The sequence below is a fragment of the Rissa tridactyla genome, chromosome Z (assembly GCF_028500815.1).
Source record: "Rissa tridactyla isolate bRisTri1 chromosome Z, bRisTri1.patW.cur.20221130, whole genome shotgun sequence".
NCBI lineage: Eukaryota > Metazoa > Chordata > Aves > Charadriiformes > Laridae > Rissa > Rissa tridactyla.
In genome coordinates, this window is record NC_071497.1 from 62,272,579 (window position 1) to 62,291,357 (window position 18,779).

Consider the following 18,779-nt stretch of genomic DNA (forward strand, 5'->3'; position numbering starts at 1 on the left):
TTCAGGTCTTCTATGTATAAAGAGATGAGAAGGGCAAAGCTCCATGTGTCCTCCCCCACGCCCTCCCGCAAAGATCCGTGGTGTCAGATCTGCATGAAATTTGTGTCAGAAAGCATCATGATAAAAATCTATGACACTGATCTGAGATCATTCTTCTCAAGTTTATGAGGAACATGGAAGAAGAACCATGTACCTTTTTTTTTCTCAGAAAAAACACACCACTGGCAATGTTAACAGTAACAAATTTTTATTTTTATGTTTTTTTAATGACTACGTTTCATTTCTCCCTGTAAAGAGGTACATAACGTGTATATTCTTAAGGACGCTTTTGCTCTCTGTTTTTTCCTACAGGGACCAGCTACCTTCTAGTCATTCTGTCCAGGTACTTGCTTTGGCCTCTTTGCCGAGCGATTGCCTCACCAAGATGTGCAAGCTCTGGAGGCAAGGGTGGCTCCTAACAACTCTCATCTTAAACATTTGTTTCTATAAGGAGTATGAGCCAGCTTATGTCTGTTCTTAAGGAAGGCTGCAAGAAGGCTGAGGGAGGTAAATAGGAGAGTAAACTTTCTTTGCATTGCCTTAGGGCCCAATTAATCTCTGTGCTGTTGTGGAGCCCTGAGCAAAGATGGAAAAAAAGGCAACCTGCCTCTTCCCTCCCCCATCCAAAAGCTCTTCAGGAACTTTTTCCTCTTGGTTGCCTGGGTGGAATTCCTATTAGTGTAAATGAAAAGGAAATAGGTGCATTGAGAACGCATATATGCCTTGACTTGAAAAAGTGTGGCTTCAATTTGTGTTTCTGAAAAAGCAAAACTTCTTCTGAAACCCATGTTTGAAACCTTATGTTCTACAAAATTTTTATGAACACGTGGCAGGATCAAACACAGAAGTGTCGACATAAACATGGAAAGATGTGGTTTAGAGTTGGTGCTTCACTTGCATTAAGATTTCTATATTTTAATTGCCCACGAATCCTGATTTTTAATCACCCATATAATTCCATAAAAACAGTGCGTGTCCTGATGCATATTAGGAGTAAAATATGAAAGCTGAATTAAGCAGCAGGGATTCCTTGCTGCTTCCCCTACCCCATTACTTGGAATTCGAACAAGTCACAGACACTTCTGTAAGGCAAAATCTATAATGCTGGCAGCTTCTCTGTATTCCTCATGGTTGGAATTTTATTGATTTATGTAAAGCAAGCAGGACAAATATTTTAATGGTTGAGGTTTACTTGCAGATCCTGTATAAAAAATTACAGTCATACATTTCTGTAAGACACTTCCTTACAAAATGTTACTGGCTTTATGAAAATTTCTTGAAAACACAGTGTCCAATAACCGTGTTTTGATTCTTATCCAAGATATTAGCCTCCAGTAAGTTAAGCTGGAGTTTGTACTTCAGAGGATACACAAGAGTGAAAAGGCAATAGCTAGTATTCCATTTTTTTTTTTTGACAATGACAATTAGAAGGTCAAATGGCCCCCTTCTGACAGCAGAAAAACATTATACTTTGTGAAAACCCCTTAAAGAAGGTTGTGCTTGAGCACAAAATCCCCTCAGTCTGTAACATACTCCAATAATAAAAATCAGCACAGAAAATTGCAGTGACCTTTATGTGTACTGGCTAAGTTCATCTAAACATGGACTTAAGCTTCTGTTTATATACATTATGGACTGGTTCCCTTCTATTATATTGCATTCTGCAGCATGGTCTATTTGACAAATATTGCTTCCACAGGCATTCTCAGTGAATAAGTATGAATAATAAACAGATGCAGAGCAAAAACTGAATATGGCCCTCACAAATCTAATACTAATGAGTATATAAGGCTACAAACAAGATCCTTCTCCCATAGGGTGAATCAGTATCAGTGCAAGAGACTCCTCTGTAGCTAAATCAGAAGTGAAAAATGATAAGTTAGAACTATTTCATAAATATTTTTGACAGATAAGGGACTTTTTCAAGAAAACATTTTGTATGTTTTGATAAACTCAAAAAATTTACATAACAAATGGTTGTAAATAATTGATAGTGTTCCCTTAGATGTGTGTAAGCAAAACTTTACTATCCTTTTATCCCTTTTTTTGTGTGTGCGCTATAGTCACTGAATACTTTAATATGGAGCTGTGATGATTTTACAGACCTTCGTGATGTTTTTGTGTCAGGCATTTAAGTCTGTGTTTTCAAAGAATGCTCTTTGGTGATGAAGGGCTTCTGCTCTAGATAGTAGAGCAACACCAGCACTGCTGCAGTGTCTGTGCTGTCTCCATGCTTTAGGCTGGTGATGAATCTGGACTGAGCCTTATTTCTAGGGAGCTTGTGCTACTGTAATTCCTTCCTTCTTCCTTTTTTTGTTCCATGTCCTTGCCTCCTGCTCTGCTCCTTCTCAGCATCCCTCTTTCTCCCTGCTCCATAGCACCCTGCACCTCATGCTCTGTTTTCCTCATGCCACTGTGCAGCTCTCTGCCAGCCTGCTGAAGCACCACCACGTCATCCTGCCGCTTGCCACTGCAGGGGCGAGGATGGTGGGAGTGAAGCCAAGAAGTTTCTTGTTGTGCAGAGACATATACAAAAAAGCAGCGGGGTAAGAAGGAGGAATAGCGCTCTGCTGGGACACGCTTGGATGTGGGGAAGGACCTTCCAGCCTGGCAATGGGCAGCAGAATAAATGAGCAACTAAAGGAATGGGTCAACACTGACACAGAAACAAGCTGAGTAGTAGGGTGTCTTATAGGATATATGCCATGTAGGGAGGGCAACTAAAGGGTATATGAACATTGACCAGCTGAAGGTATTTGAGAATCCCACCGGGCCTGCGTTGGAGAGGAGCCCGCTCCGGTGCTTCGTGTGGTGTCAGAGCCGCTGGGGCAGAGCCTTCGCAGCCCTAGCTCTGCAGCCTGCTGTGTCTTGCCTGGCACAAAATGAGCCCCCTGAGGGCTGCTCTCTTCTGTGCTCATTAGCTGGATACGCCAAGCCTGACGTGACTGAACATTAATCAACACTACTTTGCGGACCTAACATAAAATTTCCCTCCCGTTGTTGCCCGTCTTTTTATGATGTGAATAATACCAGACAGCTCCAGCGATTCCAGCTGCGTCCTGGGTAGCAAGCTGCGAGGGGGGCAGCCAGGGCATCCTGGGTTTCTTCTGGGGTGACAGCAGCTCCTCCGCAGGACTGAGGCATGCAGAGAGGCACAGGCCAAAGAGGGCTGTGCAGCCAGTTGGGAAGCCCACCACGTGCTGTCACCTCCTGAGCGGGAGAAGTGCCTCGCAGCTCTTCTCCTGCCACAGTGTCCTGTGGGAGATCCTTCTTTGGCGAGCAGAAGGAACAGGGCGGGGGGGTGGCCTGGTGAGTGGTTTCCTGTGGCATGGGGGAAACTGGCTGCGCAGCTGTTCAGCCCCAAAGGGGCTTGCTCCCTTTCTCCCCTGCTTTCTTAACATCAGCAACACAGAAGCTGGAATGTTCTGGAGTAGAGGAGAAACAATGGGATAATGACATCCTGGGGCCACACACAATACTGAAAATTGTTGTAGTTGAGAGCACATTATTTTTTCTAAACTGACTTCAGTTAAGCCATCAGGTTTGGGGGTTTGTTAAGTAACCTTTTTCAGTAGCCTCAATCCATCAGTTTGAGCTGTTGCGATGCTCCCGAGCTCTCTAATGAAAGAGAGGAGCAGACGATACGCTCCTTGTTTTGCCAGTCAGAGTCCTCTAAAAACCCAGTTTGCCCCAGTTTACAATCTGCACGACCCCTTTTTGGCAAGACGCTTTGGTTAGGAAAAGCAGATGAGTTAAGCTCCTACCGCGCCCAAGCCCTCACACCGGAGCATCCCCATCCGTTTTTAATTCAGCGCTGTGAAACACGTTCCAGGGCTCCTCACAGGGCCGGCTCCAGCCGCGATCCCCCGACAGGTGCAGCTTTGGCTGGACCTCGCCGAGATCTCCGGCTCTGCCCGGGCTCGGAGCCCCTAACCCACGCCGTGGGTCCTTCCCCGCTCGGGCCCCTTCCCTCCCACCCCACACCTCGGCCCCCCGACGGCACGGCGCGGCCCCCGCCCGCCGCCGGGGCCGGGGCAGCCCGGGCCAATGGCCTGCCGTCCTGCCGCCCTCCCTCCCCGCACCGGGGCCGCCCCCGTTAAACGGCGGGGCGCGGAACAGAGAGGCGCGCCGTCCTCCGCCGCCCTGCCCGGCCTGTGGCCGCCATGGGGTGGGAGCGCGGCGCCGCCCTGCTGCTGCTCCTGCCGCTCGCCCTGCAGCTCTGCCCCGGCCGCGCCGCCCCCCCCGCACCCCGAGGTAAGGGCACCCCACTCCCCTGCTCCCCTCGGTCTGGAAAACTTTTCTTTCCCTTCTTCTACTCGAGGCGGGTTCGGCTTTGCAGAGCCCCATCCCCTCCGCCGGGAGGGCAGCGGAGCGGGGCTGGGGAGGCGCCAGCTCCGCAGGTGCGAGGGGAGCCGGAGCTGGAAATGGCCACGGAGCCGCCCCGGTCCCGCGGGAGCACTCACCCGTGCTTTGCCACGCCGGGGTCGCGGTGGGAACTGGAGGAGGTCATGGCATAGCCGCTCCATCGCCCCCCCACCCCCCCAAAATCATCAAAAAGTGGCCTGGTTTTATATGGGTGCTCGGAGGTGTGTTGAACGTCTGAAGAGCATTTTTTGAGTTACAGGTTCTGATAAATGAGAAGCAAATTGCAAAGCTGTGAAAACTCATTGTGAAAAATCTCATAAAGTGCATAAGAAAACAGGTACCTTCTAAATCCAGCATTACTTTGGCAGTATTATGCACGTAGTAAGTCGGGAGCTGCTTTTACAGCATGTATAAAGTGAGTGGTATCACTTTCCAGTAGCGGCTTGTGACTGGAACCAGTTCAGCCACTGAGTGCAGCAGTTAGTGTAACTTGGTGCCACTCCAGGAGCCTTAAAGCTGCTTCTGGTTCTCTCTGCGTTTTTAACCCCCTCCATTGTCTTACGAAATAATGTTTGATGCTTTAATTGGTTATTCCTTAGTTAAGTGAAGCAGGTCTAAAAGACAGCCAATCAGATTAATTTAGGTGCATTTCCAAAAGCCTTTATTAAAGTCCTTCTTGATGTAAAAACACTTCAGAAAATTCTCATATTGAGAAGTAGGGTATTGCCATATTTTAAAAAATAGAGGCAAATTTCCAGTGTGTTAGGGACAGTGGCCAGTGAAAGACCCCACTCTCAACACATGAAATTTTCACCTTCTTACAGTCAGAAATCATTCCAGCAGGGGTAGAGTTTCACTCCAGGTGTCTAAGCCATCATTAATTATCATGAAAAGTGCTGAACAGTGGTGGAGCAGTGTTTACATTTGCGGTTATTATGATTCACTGTGGCTGGAAGAGAACCTTGGAGAGTCTCAGAAGGCGGATGTGACATGGCAGCAGAATTAAGGGAAAGAAAGGGTCTTTTATTTTGAGCTCCAGCCTCTGATGTGCCACTGATTTCATTCCTCCATGCCTCCTCCTCTTAGGGATTCCCGTCATGTCTTCTAGCTCCCATCTAAAGAGCAAGCCTTGATGGTTTGGGGCAGATCTCCAAAGAGTAGTTTGCCACTGTCTCAAGGTGTAGCTGATCCCTTGACAGCATTTTCATAGGAGGGTGAGCAGCTCCCTTCACAAAACCACAGGAAGCAGGTGGGGAAGAGAATTCCTGGTCTGTCTCACGAGTGGGCTCGGTTTAGCCCCGTAGGTATGCACACACGCGCTCGTGCTCAGAGGCATGCCTGAGTCCTCACTCTCACTGCACGGATTGAAACCAGCTGCTCATGCCTTTCAGCTTCAGCAGTCCTTTTCTATCCATTTGTTTTCAAGTCTGCCTTTCTGGGGAGAGGAACAAAAAGATGAGATTCTTCCAAAAATGAAATCTGAAATCCTTGTGGATCTTTTTTTTTTTTTTTTTTATTTTTTCCAAACAAGCTATTGTCTATATAAGGTTTAAGATCTGTCTCTCTCTGCCAACTCTACGAAGAATGTAAAAGCATTTTTCATAACCCCATTGCTCTTTTGCTAGCCACTTTTGCTAGCATGTGTGTAATTTATGCTAAAGGATGGATCTGGTCACATACTGTGTCTACGTGCTGGTCAGTGAAGATATCCCAAGAGAGGGTTTGATAATGTGGTGCCGAAGGGTCTAGTCGAGGCAACATGTTTTATGGAATGCAACTACCAAGCCAATTATGCATTAATTTAAATATGCAAATTTCAAAGACTTCAATAAATGTTTTCTATAAGGTTAGACAGACTATTGCCTGTGTTTAGTCATTAATTTTATAATATTTCTTCTGTATTTTTAAGTGTTTGACTGTAGCAGAGATTAATAAGTCTCACAGGAATAGATATAAAATCAGCCAATGGACATAGAAGAGCTGGACAAAATATATAGCTATACTTTGTGCTGTCAAAGACTTAAGTACTGTATTGCAGTGCTCCAGCTGAGAAGACACAGCTGTATTTTATGAATGATTATTACCTGCAAAATGCTGTTGTACAGAGTAGTGAGTTGCATTTCAGTCTCTTGCTCGGGCAATTGCTTTGCTCTCTGTGCCTGAAATGTGATAAAATACCCAGCCTTTTGCCTCTGCTGTCTGGGCCACTGGTTCCAGCGGGAGCAGTGGTTGTCCAGGGATGCTGTAAATCTGAACTGAAGGAAAGAAAAGTTCTTTGGCCAGGTTCATTTCAGGTATGTGTTTCTGAGTTGTTTGACAACAGCGTTACAGGCATTTGCAAATCAAGGGCCTGATTCCTTTTGTATTGTGTCCTAAAAACTCTCATTAGGGTTATGGGATCCTTGCACCCAGTACATGTGTAGACTTAAGTGATGATCTGTATTTCAATGGTTTCATGAGATGAAGGGAAGAGTTTCTTCACTTTTCTTTTTTGCAAATGACATTAGCGTCTAGGTGAATGGATGCTCCAGAAAGAGCAATGGAAGCCGCACGAACCCAGGCTCTGATAGAAGGGAACAGGGTTTCCCACATGGCTGTGGGTTGATCTGTGTGCCCGTGTGATTGTCCTCTTGAGCGCTCTTCAGTTCCTCCTGCTTGTAGTATATGGAAACACTGGATCAGTAGGTTAGCCCTTAGTCAATGGCAACAGCTTTGAGGCTGTGCTGGGTAGAAAAGACTCATCTGCAAAGGTCTACCATTTTTTTGGGATGGGAAGCTAAACTTAGTGGTGCAACCAAGGGCTTGAATCAAGGTAAGGCGGAATGTGCTGTCGTGTGCCTCTTCTGTCTGCCTGGTGTTAGGGCTCTTCTCTGGTGTCAGCTCTACAGTACCGTACTGGCCTGAGAAGAAAATACAGCCCAGCTATGATAGGCCTATGGAGTGGCTAAATATGCCCTTATATTTAAATAATGCTTGTGCATAGTTATTTATCAGACCCTTATTGGAAGGGTATAATATATATACCACTTTAATAGCAATGTGTTGAAATAGGAGATTATCAAGAAACCTAGCGGAACGGTTTATTGAGTTTGGAGACATCATGGATTTAGGAACATTGGGGAAAATCCCATTTTGTCGTTTCGGTGCCATAAGGGGGGGTAGTTGACATACGTACAAGTATAATGTTAGACTCTTTGCTGATGCATTGTGCAAAAACTAAAAGAAAAATCTGAAACAGCTTTCACTATGCCCCCAGGGTTATTTTTTTTGTCAGGCCTGTCTGTCTTTGTTATCCGTGCCAGAAGGGAAAGATGAGTCTTATTTATATAATGTGTCTTCTGAGGAGTCAGTGAAGTGAGAAGGAGGTTATGAATATCATATTGCTTACCTGGCTTTTTAGCATTTTAATTGGTGCCCTGCAGATGACATCAAAATGTTTCTTAGGATAAGTACACTGTAAATCTGTCTGAAAATTTTGATGCTGGATCCTCAGTATCATTGAAATGTGAACACAAGCATCTGAATTTATGAAAGCAGAAATAGGTTAAAAAGCCTTCTGTTGAGGTGCATCCTCAGAAGAGAAGGATTGTAGAGATCTACCAGAAAATATTTGAGTACCTCCCTTTGAAGACTAGATATTTCTATGTGAGTAACTTATTAATAATTCCTTTTTTAAAAAAAAAAGTTGCTAAAAGATTATCAGTTGCAACAAAATCTATATATTTTGATAGAATCGTAGAATAGTTTTTGTTGGAAGGAACCTTTAAAGATCATCTAGTCCAACCCACCTGCCATGGGCACTAGTTCAGGTTGCTTAAGATGTGCCCTGCCAATGCTAGGGGGGGTTGGACTAGATGATCTTTAAAGATTGTTAATTTTCTTTTCATATTATTTATATTAGGTAGGACAATTTGGGTTCATTTTAAAGTATCCATATGGAAATAGTGAAGAGTTTACAATGTCCAGCGGCTGCCTTCAGACTACATTCTTCGTTGCTCGTTATTATATTTAAATTGCTGTTGAAACTTGCTTATTTTTCAGTTTTTGATCTTCTTCCATATTCCAACAAGAGAATGGTAACGAACTTCTTGCAACAAGCACTTGGTGATCCTACACTGAATGAAGTGTACTTGCTCTCAACATTCAAACTGCAGCCAAAGAGCACAGCCACCATATTTGGCCTGTATTCATCAGCTGACAACACCAAGTATTTTGAATTTACGGTAATGGGACGGATGAATAAAGGTGAGTTGTTTGGAGTACGTAGGGAAAAACTGTTGTTGGATCCATAGCTATCGGTGTGTCACAGATGGTTGTTTAAAACTGTGTGATTAACCTTTGTGTTTGAGTCATTCCTGTTGCCTGCTATCCACACTTAGGACCCCTGCTCACAAGATGAGTGTTGGTAACATCACCTCTCACTCCCCTTCTCTTTCCTTCCTCTCGCTGCTGTCTTCTGAGCAGGGGAAGCTGACCTGACAATCAGCTGGTATCTCCACCCTAAGCAATCCTGAGAAAGGAGGGAAAAAATGGAGTATGGAGAAAGGAGGCAATTTGTTTTTCTTTTTTTCTTTTTCCCCTTGGGACAATCACTGGTTCTTATTACTCAGGAATGCGAGGGACACACGCACATGCTGCCTCATGCATATGAAAGGCAGGTTCTTCTGCTGACCCTGGAGGTTAGATGTGACTATGCAAGACAAACATTCCTGGCACTTATGGGATCTTTTGGGTGAATTAAAGTGTTTGTTCTCCGTTTATAAATTAGTTAATGAGGAGTCAGAGTAGGAACTTCAGGAGACTCTTAGAAATGGAGAACTTTCATTGTTCCCTAGATGAAATCTAGGATATATTGCAATTTTAAGGTTCAGCGAAAAATTATCGAATGATGTGAATTATTGTTGCTTCATTGACTTCACCACTGCTATGATAATTTGCTGCTGCAAATGAGGTAATTGGGCAGCTGAGTCCAATATACTGAGAAACTCTACTGAGAAATTTCAGTTTATACACGGGAAAATTATTCTATATGCTGAAGAAAGGCACACTTTTTGCTTGGGAAATGTAGGGGAATGACTTAGATAAAACATTGGTAGTTTTATCAGGTCTGCCTAAATTCTTCTGAGGTCGGGGAATAAGAACTTTTGTGCTGTGTGTGTTGGGGGTGGGTAAGACATGGTCACACAGCCTTATTTGTAAGTGTCATACAATTCCTAACACTGACTTGCCTAATTGCTAAATAAATGATAGATCACACATACCCCCTCTCTCCCTCTCACATGCACACAATTATGTGTGTAAATGTTATACATATATATAGGAATGCATACATATACACACAAATGTCTATATACATACAATTTTGAACACATCAAACTCTTCTCTGTATTTTCAAGAATACTTGCATGCTTGATGGTTACTGATACGCTTTAATTAACAGACTTAAGAGACTTTCAGGTAGAATGTTACATGGCTTCTTGTGGTTTGTTCTTAGTATGTTAGTGTTGTATTTGAGAAGTATCTGTGACAGGATGGTGGTGTATAGATAGGCAGCATGAAGAAACTTGTCCTGTCAGTGACCAGTGTTGAGTAGAGGGGGGACATCTCTAACCTACCTGTTGTAAAGGACTGATCAAACAGAGGGAGGTTTTTCACCTCCACGGAGGTCTCTTTGCCTCCTTATTACTTTAGCACACCTTGTTCAAAGCATATAGCAGCGTGTGAGTAGTAGGCAGCGTTTTCATGTGTGATTTCTCTGGAAGTGTCAAGTGTCCCATATGGCTAGTTCACACAGTAAGTTAAACCACATCCAGGAGATCGTCACATGAGCTGAAGGTATGGAGTGTGGGGGCTGTTTCTGATCCTCTCAAGACTGAAGATCATCACTTAAGAGGTGAGCCAACATTGTCGTCTTAGCAAAATGCAGGGTCTAAATATCCACTATTTTGGAAGGGTGCATACGTGCGTAGTGCTTCCTCTGCATGGTATTTCCACTAACGTGCCCAAATCTGATCTAAGTAGCCCAAAGCAGCGCCGCGTTTGAGAGCTGTGTTCCAAATGGTTTGCTCATGTTCTGGTTTTGTTGTGGTATACCTGATAGTAAAATATTCATAATGTCTAAATGATTTTTAAAGCACAGATCTGAATTACTGAGTACCTGCTTAACTTGTTCTGGTTAGAACAATGTATTTTTCAGAGGCAAATAACATCTATGGGTTTCCTTTGTGTAACAAACGGCTGTAAGCACATAGAGGTGATGTAACTTAACAATTCTGTGAAGCAGTTCCTATTTACTGGCGGGATTAGTGGTTTCATTGAAAATCTGTTTATTAAACAGTACAGGTGAGCCACTTAGTCATGAATGTCAGTGCAGAATATCCTAGCAGCAAACATGTAATGCAGGGGCTTGGATGAGTTAAATCTTATGGAAGCAGAGGCTGTGGTCCAGCAAAATCTCCCTTCAAAAGCCTACTCTAGTTTACCAGATGGATATTTGGCTTTGGCTGAGGAAGGAATACTTGATCCTCCTTCCAAGCCAGACTGTTCCTTGTCCTAAAACTATTCTGGCAGGGTCCATTCTGGGCCCTGCCACCATCTCCTCTTTTCTTTCTCTAGCTTACTGCTGTGTTTGGTCACTCTGAATGCAGGACCCAGATCCAAGGAGCTTGCTTTCATATAACCAGGCGTGCATAATATTAACATAAGTAAAATGCCTGCAATATACTATGTCTTGCCAGATCTCTGGGTTTGCCAAGAAATGCTACCTTTTAGCAAGTTGCTGGTGACCTCATGCACCTTTGCGGAAATCTTAGCTCTGGCAGTGTTTTTACACAGACAGCAGTGAAAACATTCCTGATATTGATCACAGCTGCTGGGACTTTAGCACTAGTGTAGACTTTAAAGATGGAGATGCACCCTGCCCTGTTCATGCTGGTATAAATCTGGATTCTTTTAATCATTAGACCGAGCACTTAGAAAAACAGTGGGGAGCATGCACCCAGTAACTGAGAAGGCCACTGACACATAGAGGTGTCGCCACATCAAAGAGGGCACACTAGTGGTGGAGAGATGGGAAGATAATTTGTTAAATTAATGGCAATGGGGTGAGTTCAGTAGGTGTTACTAGCTCTGAAGCTAATAACAGATTTCCCCTTCACTATATCCACAACTTCTAGTTGACCTCGTGTTACTGTAGGTGTTTCTTGAAGGTCAGAGTTATTTGTGAGCTCTCACTTGATGCAACAGTAGCTGCCCTCTGTGAACTTCAAGCAGATGTTCACAGGAGCCAGCACTTAACTGTTCAGGTGCCCAGCCTCTGTGCAGCTTGACTCCTCAATGAACATAACGGTTATCACGAGGAAATAAGGGACACGAAGGCTGGTGATCAACGGAACCTTTGAAGCAAGGTCTATCTAACATTGTGGAGTAGTTATACACTGTATAGATGCACTCAGTTCATTGCTTCTGCAGATATGCCTTTGGAGAGCCAGGGAGGGATTTTGTGGGGAGAACTAGCTAGCTGATCTAAGAGATTTAGCTTGCAGATCCTAGCTTAAAGACCAAATTTCCTTAGGAAAGAGACATTTTTTCAATATTACGCAGCATGTAAGAATTTTGTTTGTCTGCTGTTGTGTTTTTTGATGGTGCATTTTACTTAATAAAATAAGAATTTGTTTTGTATGAAGTAGGCCATTTAGTAATGCCTTAAAAAAGAGTTGAGAGGGGGCTTAGTCATCTTTAGAGCTGGAATATGTCTTTTCTGCATTATATTTTGTTGTTACTTACTATTTATTACAGAGAGATGCAGGTTATTGGCTTGGAATCATGTTTCCTTTGGTTTCATTAATGGTGCATTTGGATACACTGTCAGATGGCTTCCCTGAAGGCAATATGCATCACGGAAACTGATTTTTCTAGTTGTACGTTTCTTTTTCACAGTATTTCTAGGGCTCTTAGATACCTACTTGCCAAAACGCTGACTGCTGGCTGTCGGCCTCATCTTTCCCACTTGTATTTTAGCAGGTTATGCCCTGTGAGGTGACAATGGTGAAGCCAGTTAAAGAGGCCTGGACAAAGCAGTGGAAAACACTGCAGGCAGCAATGCTTTACAAGTAGGGAGTCACCCAAGAGTTCCGGTAATCCCGCTCTGAGAGTCAATATCCCATTTATTATTACCATATATATCTGCACGTGGGATGCATTTACAAAAGCTGACATGTGGAAAAATACCGGAGCAATTGCAGATTTCCACTGGATCTTCCTTGGTCAGCCTTGGGTTATCTGCAACCCTCTGATAGACTTTCTGTGCATTTTGTCCTAGTGGTGCTGCGCTATCTGAAGAGCGACGGGAGGTTGAATTCGGTGATCTTTAGCAACATCCAGCTGGCTGATGGGAAACCCCATGCTGTCATCTTGTGGCTGAGTGGCCTGCAGCAGGAATCGAGCACAGTAGAGCTGTATCTGGACTGCCTGCAAGTAGGTGCCATTCAGGACCTGCCCAAAGCATTTTCAGCGCTGTCTCAGAGGTCAGCAGCAGTAGAGTTGCGTACTTTCCAGGAGAAGCCACAGGTGAGTGGGAGAACTGGGAGCAGGCTGAGCACTTCAAGGGGTTACCAGGGGTCTTCTGGATCGCTGACTGAATCCAAACCTCAGCTCTTGCAGCAGCCAAGCTCTGTACAATGGCGCTTTGGTAATACTTAAGTACTGGAAGTAAAAGTAAATAGAAGTTCCCTGTGGAACAGATGAAATCTTAGCTTCATTGAACCCAGTTACAGTTCTGGTGACAGTTATGATATTTGTTCTAAACACAATTTTTATCTTATTAAAAAAAATAATAATTATTGCCTCCCTCACTTCAGTCTAGGTGTTTCTTGGGGACTGGACTTTTTGTAAGGACTTAGCTGATGCAGTAAGGGCAGGTCTTCATCAGCTTCTTACAGCTGCCCAGTACGATCAACCCTTGGTTGTGTGTGCGGCTTTCCTCTTCATGATAAGCCACATGGACTAAGGGGGGGGACTCACCTGGTGTGAGAGTTAAACCCCCATCTGTTTGACTACAGTAGCTTTTCTTCCTCTGTCTGCCAACCCAGGGGTTGGCAGATCCATGGTCCAAGGTAAACAGTATCTTCCGCAGGCATCTTCCATCATCATTAATACAAAATATGCATCAGAAGGTGCAAAGGCCTTGTGTCCTGCTCCCTTGCTTTGTTTCACTGCAGGCTTGACAAGGAGCCTGTTCATACGGAGAATCACTAAGGTGCCCACATTTCTGACATGTATGTAAGCCTGTCTGGGGGAGCGGGCAGGGAAAGGCTGCTTTGGATTCAGCTCAACAACAACAAAAAAATCATTCTTACATGCCACAGATATAAAAATACGTGAATTGCCTGGTATGTGAGATCATATGAATTGGAATAGTAAAAACAAGTTCAAAATAAAACCACAGCTATGTGAAAATCTGCAAGGCAAAGATTAGGGGGTTTATTACAGTTCAGATGCTGATGGGTGGTCCTGAAGAGGATGATGCAGGAGCCCTGTGTGCTTAGGAAATGGATAACCTCTTTAAAAAATTAATTTACTTTGTCTGATATTTCACATTTTTTCCATTGTTGTGACAGAACTGTGAGCTCTTTTTTTTTTTTTTTTTTTTTTTTTCTTTTTTGTTCTTGTGAGTCCAGGATACGCTAGATGAGCTGAAGCTGGTAACTGGAGGAACACTTGCCCAAGTGGGGAACCTGCAGGATTGTTTTCTTCAACAAATTGAACCTGTTCCTCAGTACACTGGTAAGGCCTGCAACCAGGGTTAAAATTGTTCCTTAGGATGCCAGTGCAAAGAAGCTAATGTGATGAATATTAAAAATGTGGAGAAGATCTATGGACAAGTAATAACAACTGTTTGACAGAATTACAGCCATGATAATTTCCTGTAAATATTTTAGAAATAGATTGGTTTGTAGAGAAAACAGTCAGTCCTGCTGGTGATAAAGCAATGAGTTGTCCTAGAGAAGGAGGAGCCTGTGATGATTAGAAGAGGCTTTTTAGCCTAATTTGGAAGACAAACTTTTGTGATCATGATCTGTTTGTGTACATTGTGATCATTGTACTTATCCACATGGCCAGTATTCATCTTTTGTTGATCACTGGGGTATCCTGGAGAGGCGAGGGACAAGGCACGAAGAAAGACACAGGAGGCTGCAGAGCGTGTTCATGTTAGGGCTACCACAGGCTGTGGTTCCGTGTGGGAAAAGCCATTGCAAGGCAGCTACTAGTCCTGATGCAAGTTAGCCAAGGCTCTTGTCACCTCCTGGACTAGAAATCTGCTTTAAAACCAATTCCTTTTCTGCCTGTGCTGAACATAGTGGAGATTGAGCTGGGAACAGGGAGGAAAGAAAGGATTCCTGCAGGTCTCCAGGGCCTGTGTGCAATCCCCTGTGATGGGTGAGGGTGCTCTCTAACCTATCAACACAGCAAACCTGGGCTAGACTGCCCTGTCTGTGGCCCTTGCTAGTCCCTGTCAATCTGCAGGTGTGAAGGAAAAGAATGTGTTCGCGCTGCGTACAATATGTTAGTATTAATATGTGAGGAGGTGGGGAGGGAAGGAGGGGGAGAAGGGAGTTTAAGGTTTGAAATAGGATCGATGGCAAGTTGTCTCTCTCACCCTTTCATGTCCCCCTGCCAAACCCAGCCCTACACCTTTCCTTCCTTTGACTAGAATAGAGACAAGATATGCAAATTTTGTACGAGAGCATCCTTGGTACTTTACATGAATGTAAACATCAGTGGTGTGCAGTGATGAGTCTGTTTTGTCTTTTAGCTAGGTGAATTCTCAGTTGCCCATGCTTCTGTTTTCTTGCTCCTTAACATATATACATACCTAGGCAAAAAATACAGAATTTTATCATGAAAGGTGTCTGTGTTTCCCTAAGTGGACAGGCATTTGCACATAGAAGGGAGGGGTAATCCAATGTTTCCTCTGGAAAAACTCACAGCTCTGTGAGCAAGGTTTCCAGATTGCAGACTTGCATCTTTCTCACTTGTAACTTTTTGCTCATTAATCAATAATACAAACGGTAGTAATACAGAGAGATACTGTCTTTCCCTGGCTGCCACTGCCTCTGCCTGGCTGAGCCTCCCAAATTCAGTTGCTTATAACCTTGAAGCGGAATCAGTATCATATTAATAATAAAAAAAAAAACCAACTCATATGAACATATTCGAAGTCTACATAGTAAAATCCACCGAAGGAAAACGTTCAAATGTTCCAACAGCAATATTAACTCAGCTGCCTTGCACTTTATATATGCTTCATGATGGCCTTTTAGGGGAGCAATATATCAGATAACCACAATTTTGCCTTCAGCCAGAAAATGGGGAATGCAAAAGCTTAGCTGTATAGGGGTGTGGGACCTATGTATCTTGGTAAAAGCTCTGCTTTCACATTAATTGGAAAATCCTTGGGAGAGCTTTGGGCCTAAATAACTGTACATGGCTTTAATTGTGTGCCTGGTCATTGCTCACTGCTGTGGCAGCAGCATTCGCTCTGTGTTCACCCTGTGAGGCTGAGACATCTAAGCAGTGTAGATGAGATTATGATGAGCAGACAGAGGTTGAACATTTGGAGCTTCCTGTATGGGTAGGAAAATGCAGTGCAAGATGCACTGGGTTTGATAGATGAGATTAATATGCTGCATGTAATCATCATCATCACAAAATCATACAGGTCAGAAGGGATCTTTGGAGGTCATCTGGTTCATGTAGGGTACCTGACCCTGACAAAGTCTGAAAAAAATAGCTATGTTGCACCATATCAGAGGTGCTACTGTTAGAGACAGTATGCTAATATAGACCCAAGGGCAAGAGTGGAGTTACGGTGTGGTTTTCCCTGAATACTTTCCTATTCTCCAGCAGTTTATGGTATACAGAACTCTTGACTCGGAGATGGTGTTTGGGTGTTTTGTACTCAATATATGTTTCCTTTGATGAATCTGTCTAGTCAGTTTTGAATGCATGATCAAGAATGTCTCCTGGCAAGAAATCCATCATATGTCTGAGGAGATATCTCCTTCTGTTTGCTTTGAACATGCCTCTTCATAATTCCACATGCAACTTGTATATGCAGCTTCCTTGGTGGAGGATTATAGGCTGACAGTTCTCTTGTCAGCTATCATCCATACTTTAATCATGGCTGGATCTCTGGCCAAGTAACCACAATCTCTTTGAATGACGCCTGAGGACTCTGACTTTGCAGGATGTGGGGAAGTAGGGTGCTTAAGCCAGTATTGCTCCCAAGAGAGCTAGAAGCATCATCTATGAGGCATTTCATGGTGGCCTGCAGTTACACAAGTGCTCCTGTGTTGCCCTGCCTGGGCCAATTAGCTGTGCAGTGAAGCTGGTTGCCTGCTTTAAATCAAGGGCCCTGTACTGGAACGTGTTGCCCAGAGAAGCTGTGGATGCCCCATCATTGGAAGTGTTCAAAGTCAGGTTGAATGGGGCTTTGAGAAACCTGGCCTAGTGACAGATGTCCCTGCCATGGCAAGGGCCTTGGACTAGATGATCTTCAAAGGTCTTTTTCAAACCAAACCATGTTATGGTTCTGTACTGCAAGATCCTGGGAAGAGAAGGACAGGGTAGCTGTCTGACGTGACGTCAGGTTTACAGAGAATAAGCACGTCAAGGGACATCAGTTCCCTGTTGAACAGTAATTCTTGAGATCTCTTTCTGAATTTAATTACTGCTGTGAAAGCCATTCTGTTACTCAGGTTGTTACTGACTCAGAGTATAGGGCTAGGCAGTAGCTGAACCGGGGAGTTGCCTCAGTAGGTGGGGTATAGATGAGACTGACTACCTGGTAGGACCAGATAACAGTATAGCTTCAGGCTGTTCCTTTTGCTTATCCTGCGCAACTCTGGGAAAAGCCACCCCACAGTATATTGTGGACCAGCAGCTGCCCGAAAAGCCTCTCTGAGTTCTCACCACAGATCACCAGTCATTCTGCTGCAGGTGGGGCCTACCATAGGACTTGACTTTAAATGGAAGAGAAAAAAAAAACCACAACAAACTATGGGAAGTTATCTGTTTATGCTCTGGTGTCTAAATTTGCAAACAGGACGTGTAGTTCATGGCAGTTTAAACTGTTTAGTCCACCTTAAAGTTTCACAGTCTGCAAAACTTAACTGTACAGAATATGTCTGGTTTTGATTTAGATGCCAGCCAACAAACAGCATCTGAAATATTCAGAATTTTTTGCAGATCTCAATCAATAATGCCTAAACCATTCTTTGTTTAAAAAAAACAAGCAAAACAAGAACAGATGCCAGCATCTGTCCCGACAGCCTCCGTGCCAAGTTCCACTATGGGATTCTGAAATACCCATGATATTAAACCCTGTCACCTTCCTTCCAAATAAGACAAGGTTGGGACTAGAACAGAGGCAGGTTCTGGAACAGGTGGTTCCCGAGTCTTTAAACTCGTTTAGTGTTTTGATGAGAAAATCTGAAATGAAGAAAACGTAGTATATGAGGAGTTGGATGATTCCCACTAGAATGTTTGGAAACAGTTATACATGCTTTGAAGTACAAAACAATGAGGTAAACATTAAGAAAAGCGTTTTTCATATAAGCTTTCAATACTTGCAAAAGCAATACATGAATAAGCCTCCCTGAAGCCATTGGGCATAATATCAAAATATCCTGCCTGCTTAGAACGTAAAAGAGCATATATTTGTGAAATTTGTTTTGACATACAGACTTAGACAAGTAAACAAATAGCTGCCGAAGAGAGCTACAAACTCAGAAGTGAGCTACAAACAGAAACTACCACAAGCTACTGTGCAAAACATGCACTCTGCTTCTCCTCTGTCACTGGGTCAAAACTAATGTTTCATTTAACAGATAACAGCTTCGTGTGAAGATCTTGTGTCCCTTCCCTATGGCTCGTTACAGATGTATCTTTTGGTCTTAGAGGTCTTTAATTTGCTACTTGGTATAGAGAACTGGCTTTGGTGTGAGTTCATAGCATGTTAAGTAGATGTTTTGTGAGTCCATTCAAACTGGGCACCCCCGGAAGCAAACGCAGACATGCAACTTGTGTACAGTGTGATAAGCTGCCTTTTGGAAGAAAAGTCAAATGACTGTTACACATATTAAAAGCCTTGTTTTGGTCAGAGAAGGCACTCTTGATGCATGGTTGGAGCTGCACAGGGAGCTTGCTCAGAAAGCTGGGTAACTTCACTTTGAAAAGTGTGCAAGAATTAGTTGTGGTGACATGGAATAAACAGATACTTCATGTCCCTGCTTTTCCCTCCTGTCCCAAATGGCTTATCACAAAAACCCACTCTTAAAATCCTAAGGTTTCACTTAGTGATGCTGGTCTCAGGC

General features: G+C 43.7%; 1 protein-coding gene across 2 annotated transcripts in view; it reads left to right on the top strand.

Annotated features, from left to right (window-relative positions):
• The first annotated feature begins 4,162 nt into the window (after positions 1-4,162).
• Positions 4,163-18,779, top strand: part of THBS4 (thrombospondin 4) — a 42,439-nt gene continuing 27,822 nt past the window's right edge. The window contains exons 1-4 of one of the 2 annotated variants that reach the window (XM_054185498.1): positions 4,163-4,293; positions 8,446-8,649; positions 12,725-12,972; positions 14,082-14,187. In XM_054185498.1, coding sequence (XP_054041473.1) covers positions 4,203-4,293; positions 8,446-8,649; positions 12,725-12,972; positions 14,082-14,187 — 649 coding nt within the window. In that variant the 5' untranslated portion in view covers positions 4,163-4,202. The remainder of the gene's footprint in view (positions 4,294-8,445; positions 8,650-12,724; positions 12,973-14,081; positions 14,188-18,779) is intronic. The other variant, XM_054185499.1, reaches the window with a different exon arrangement.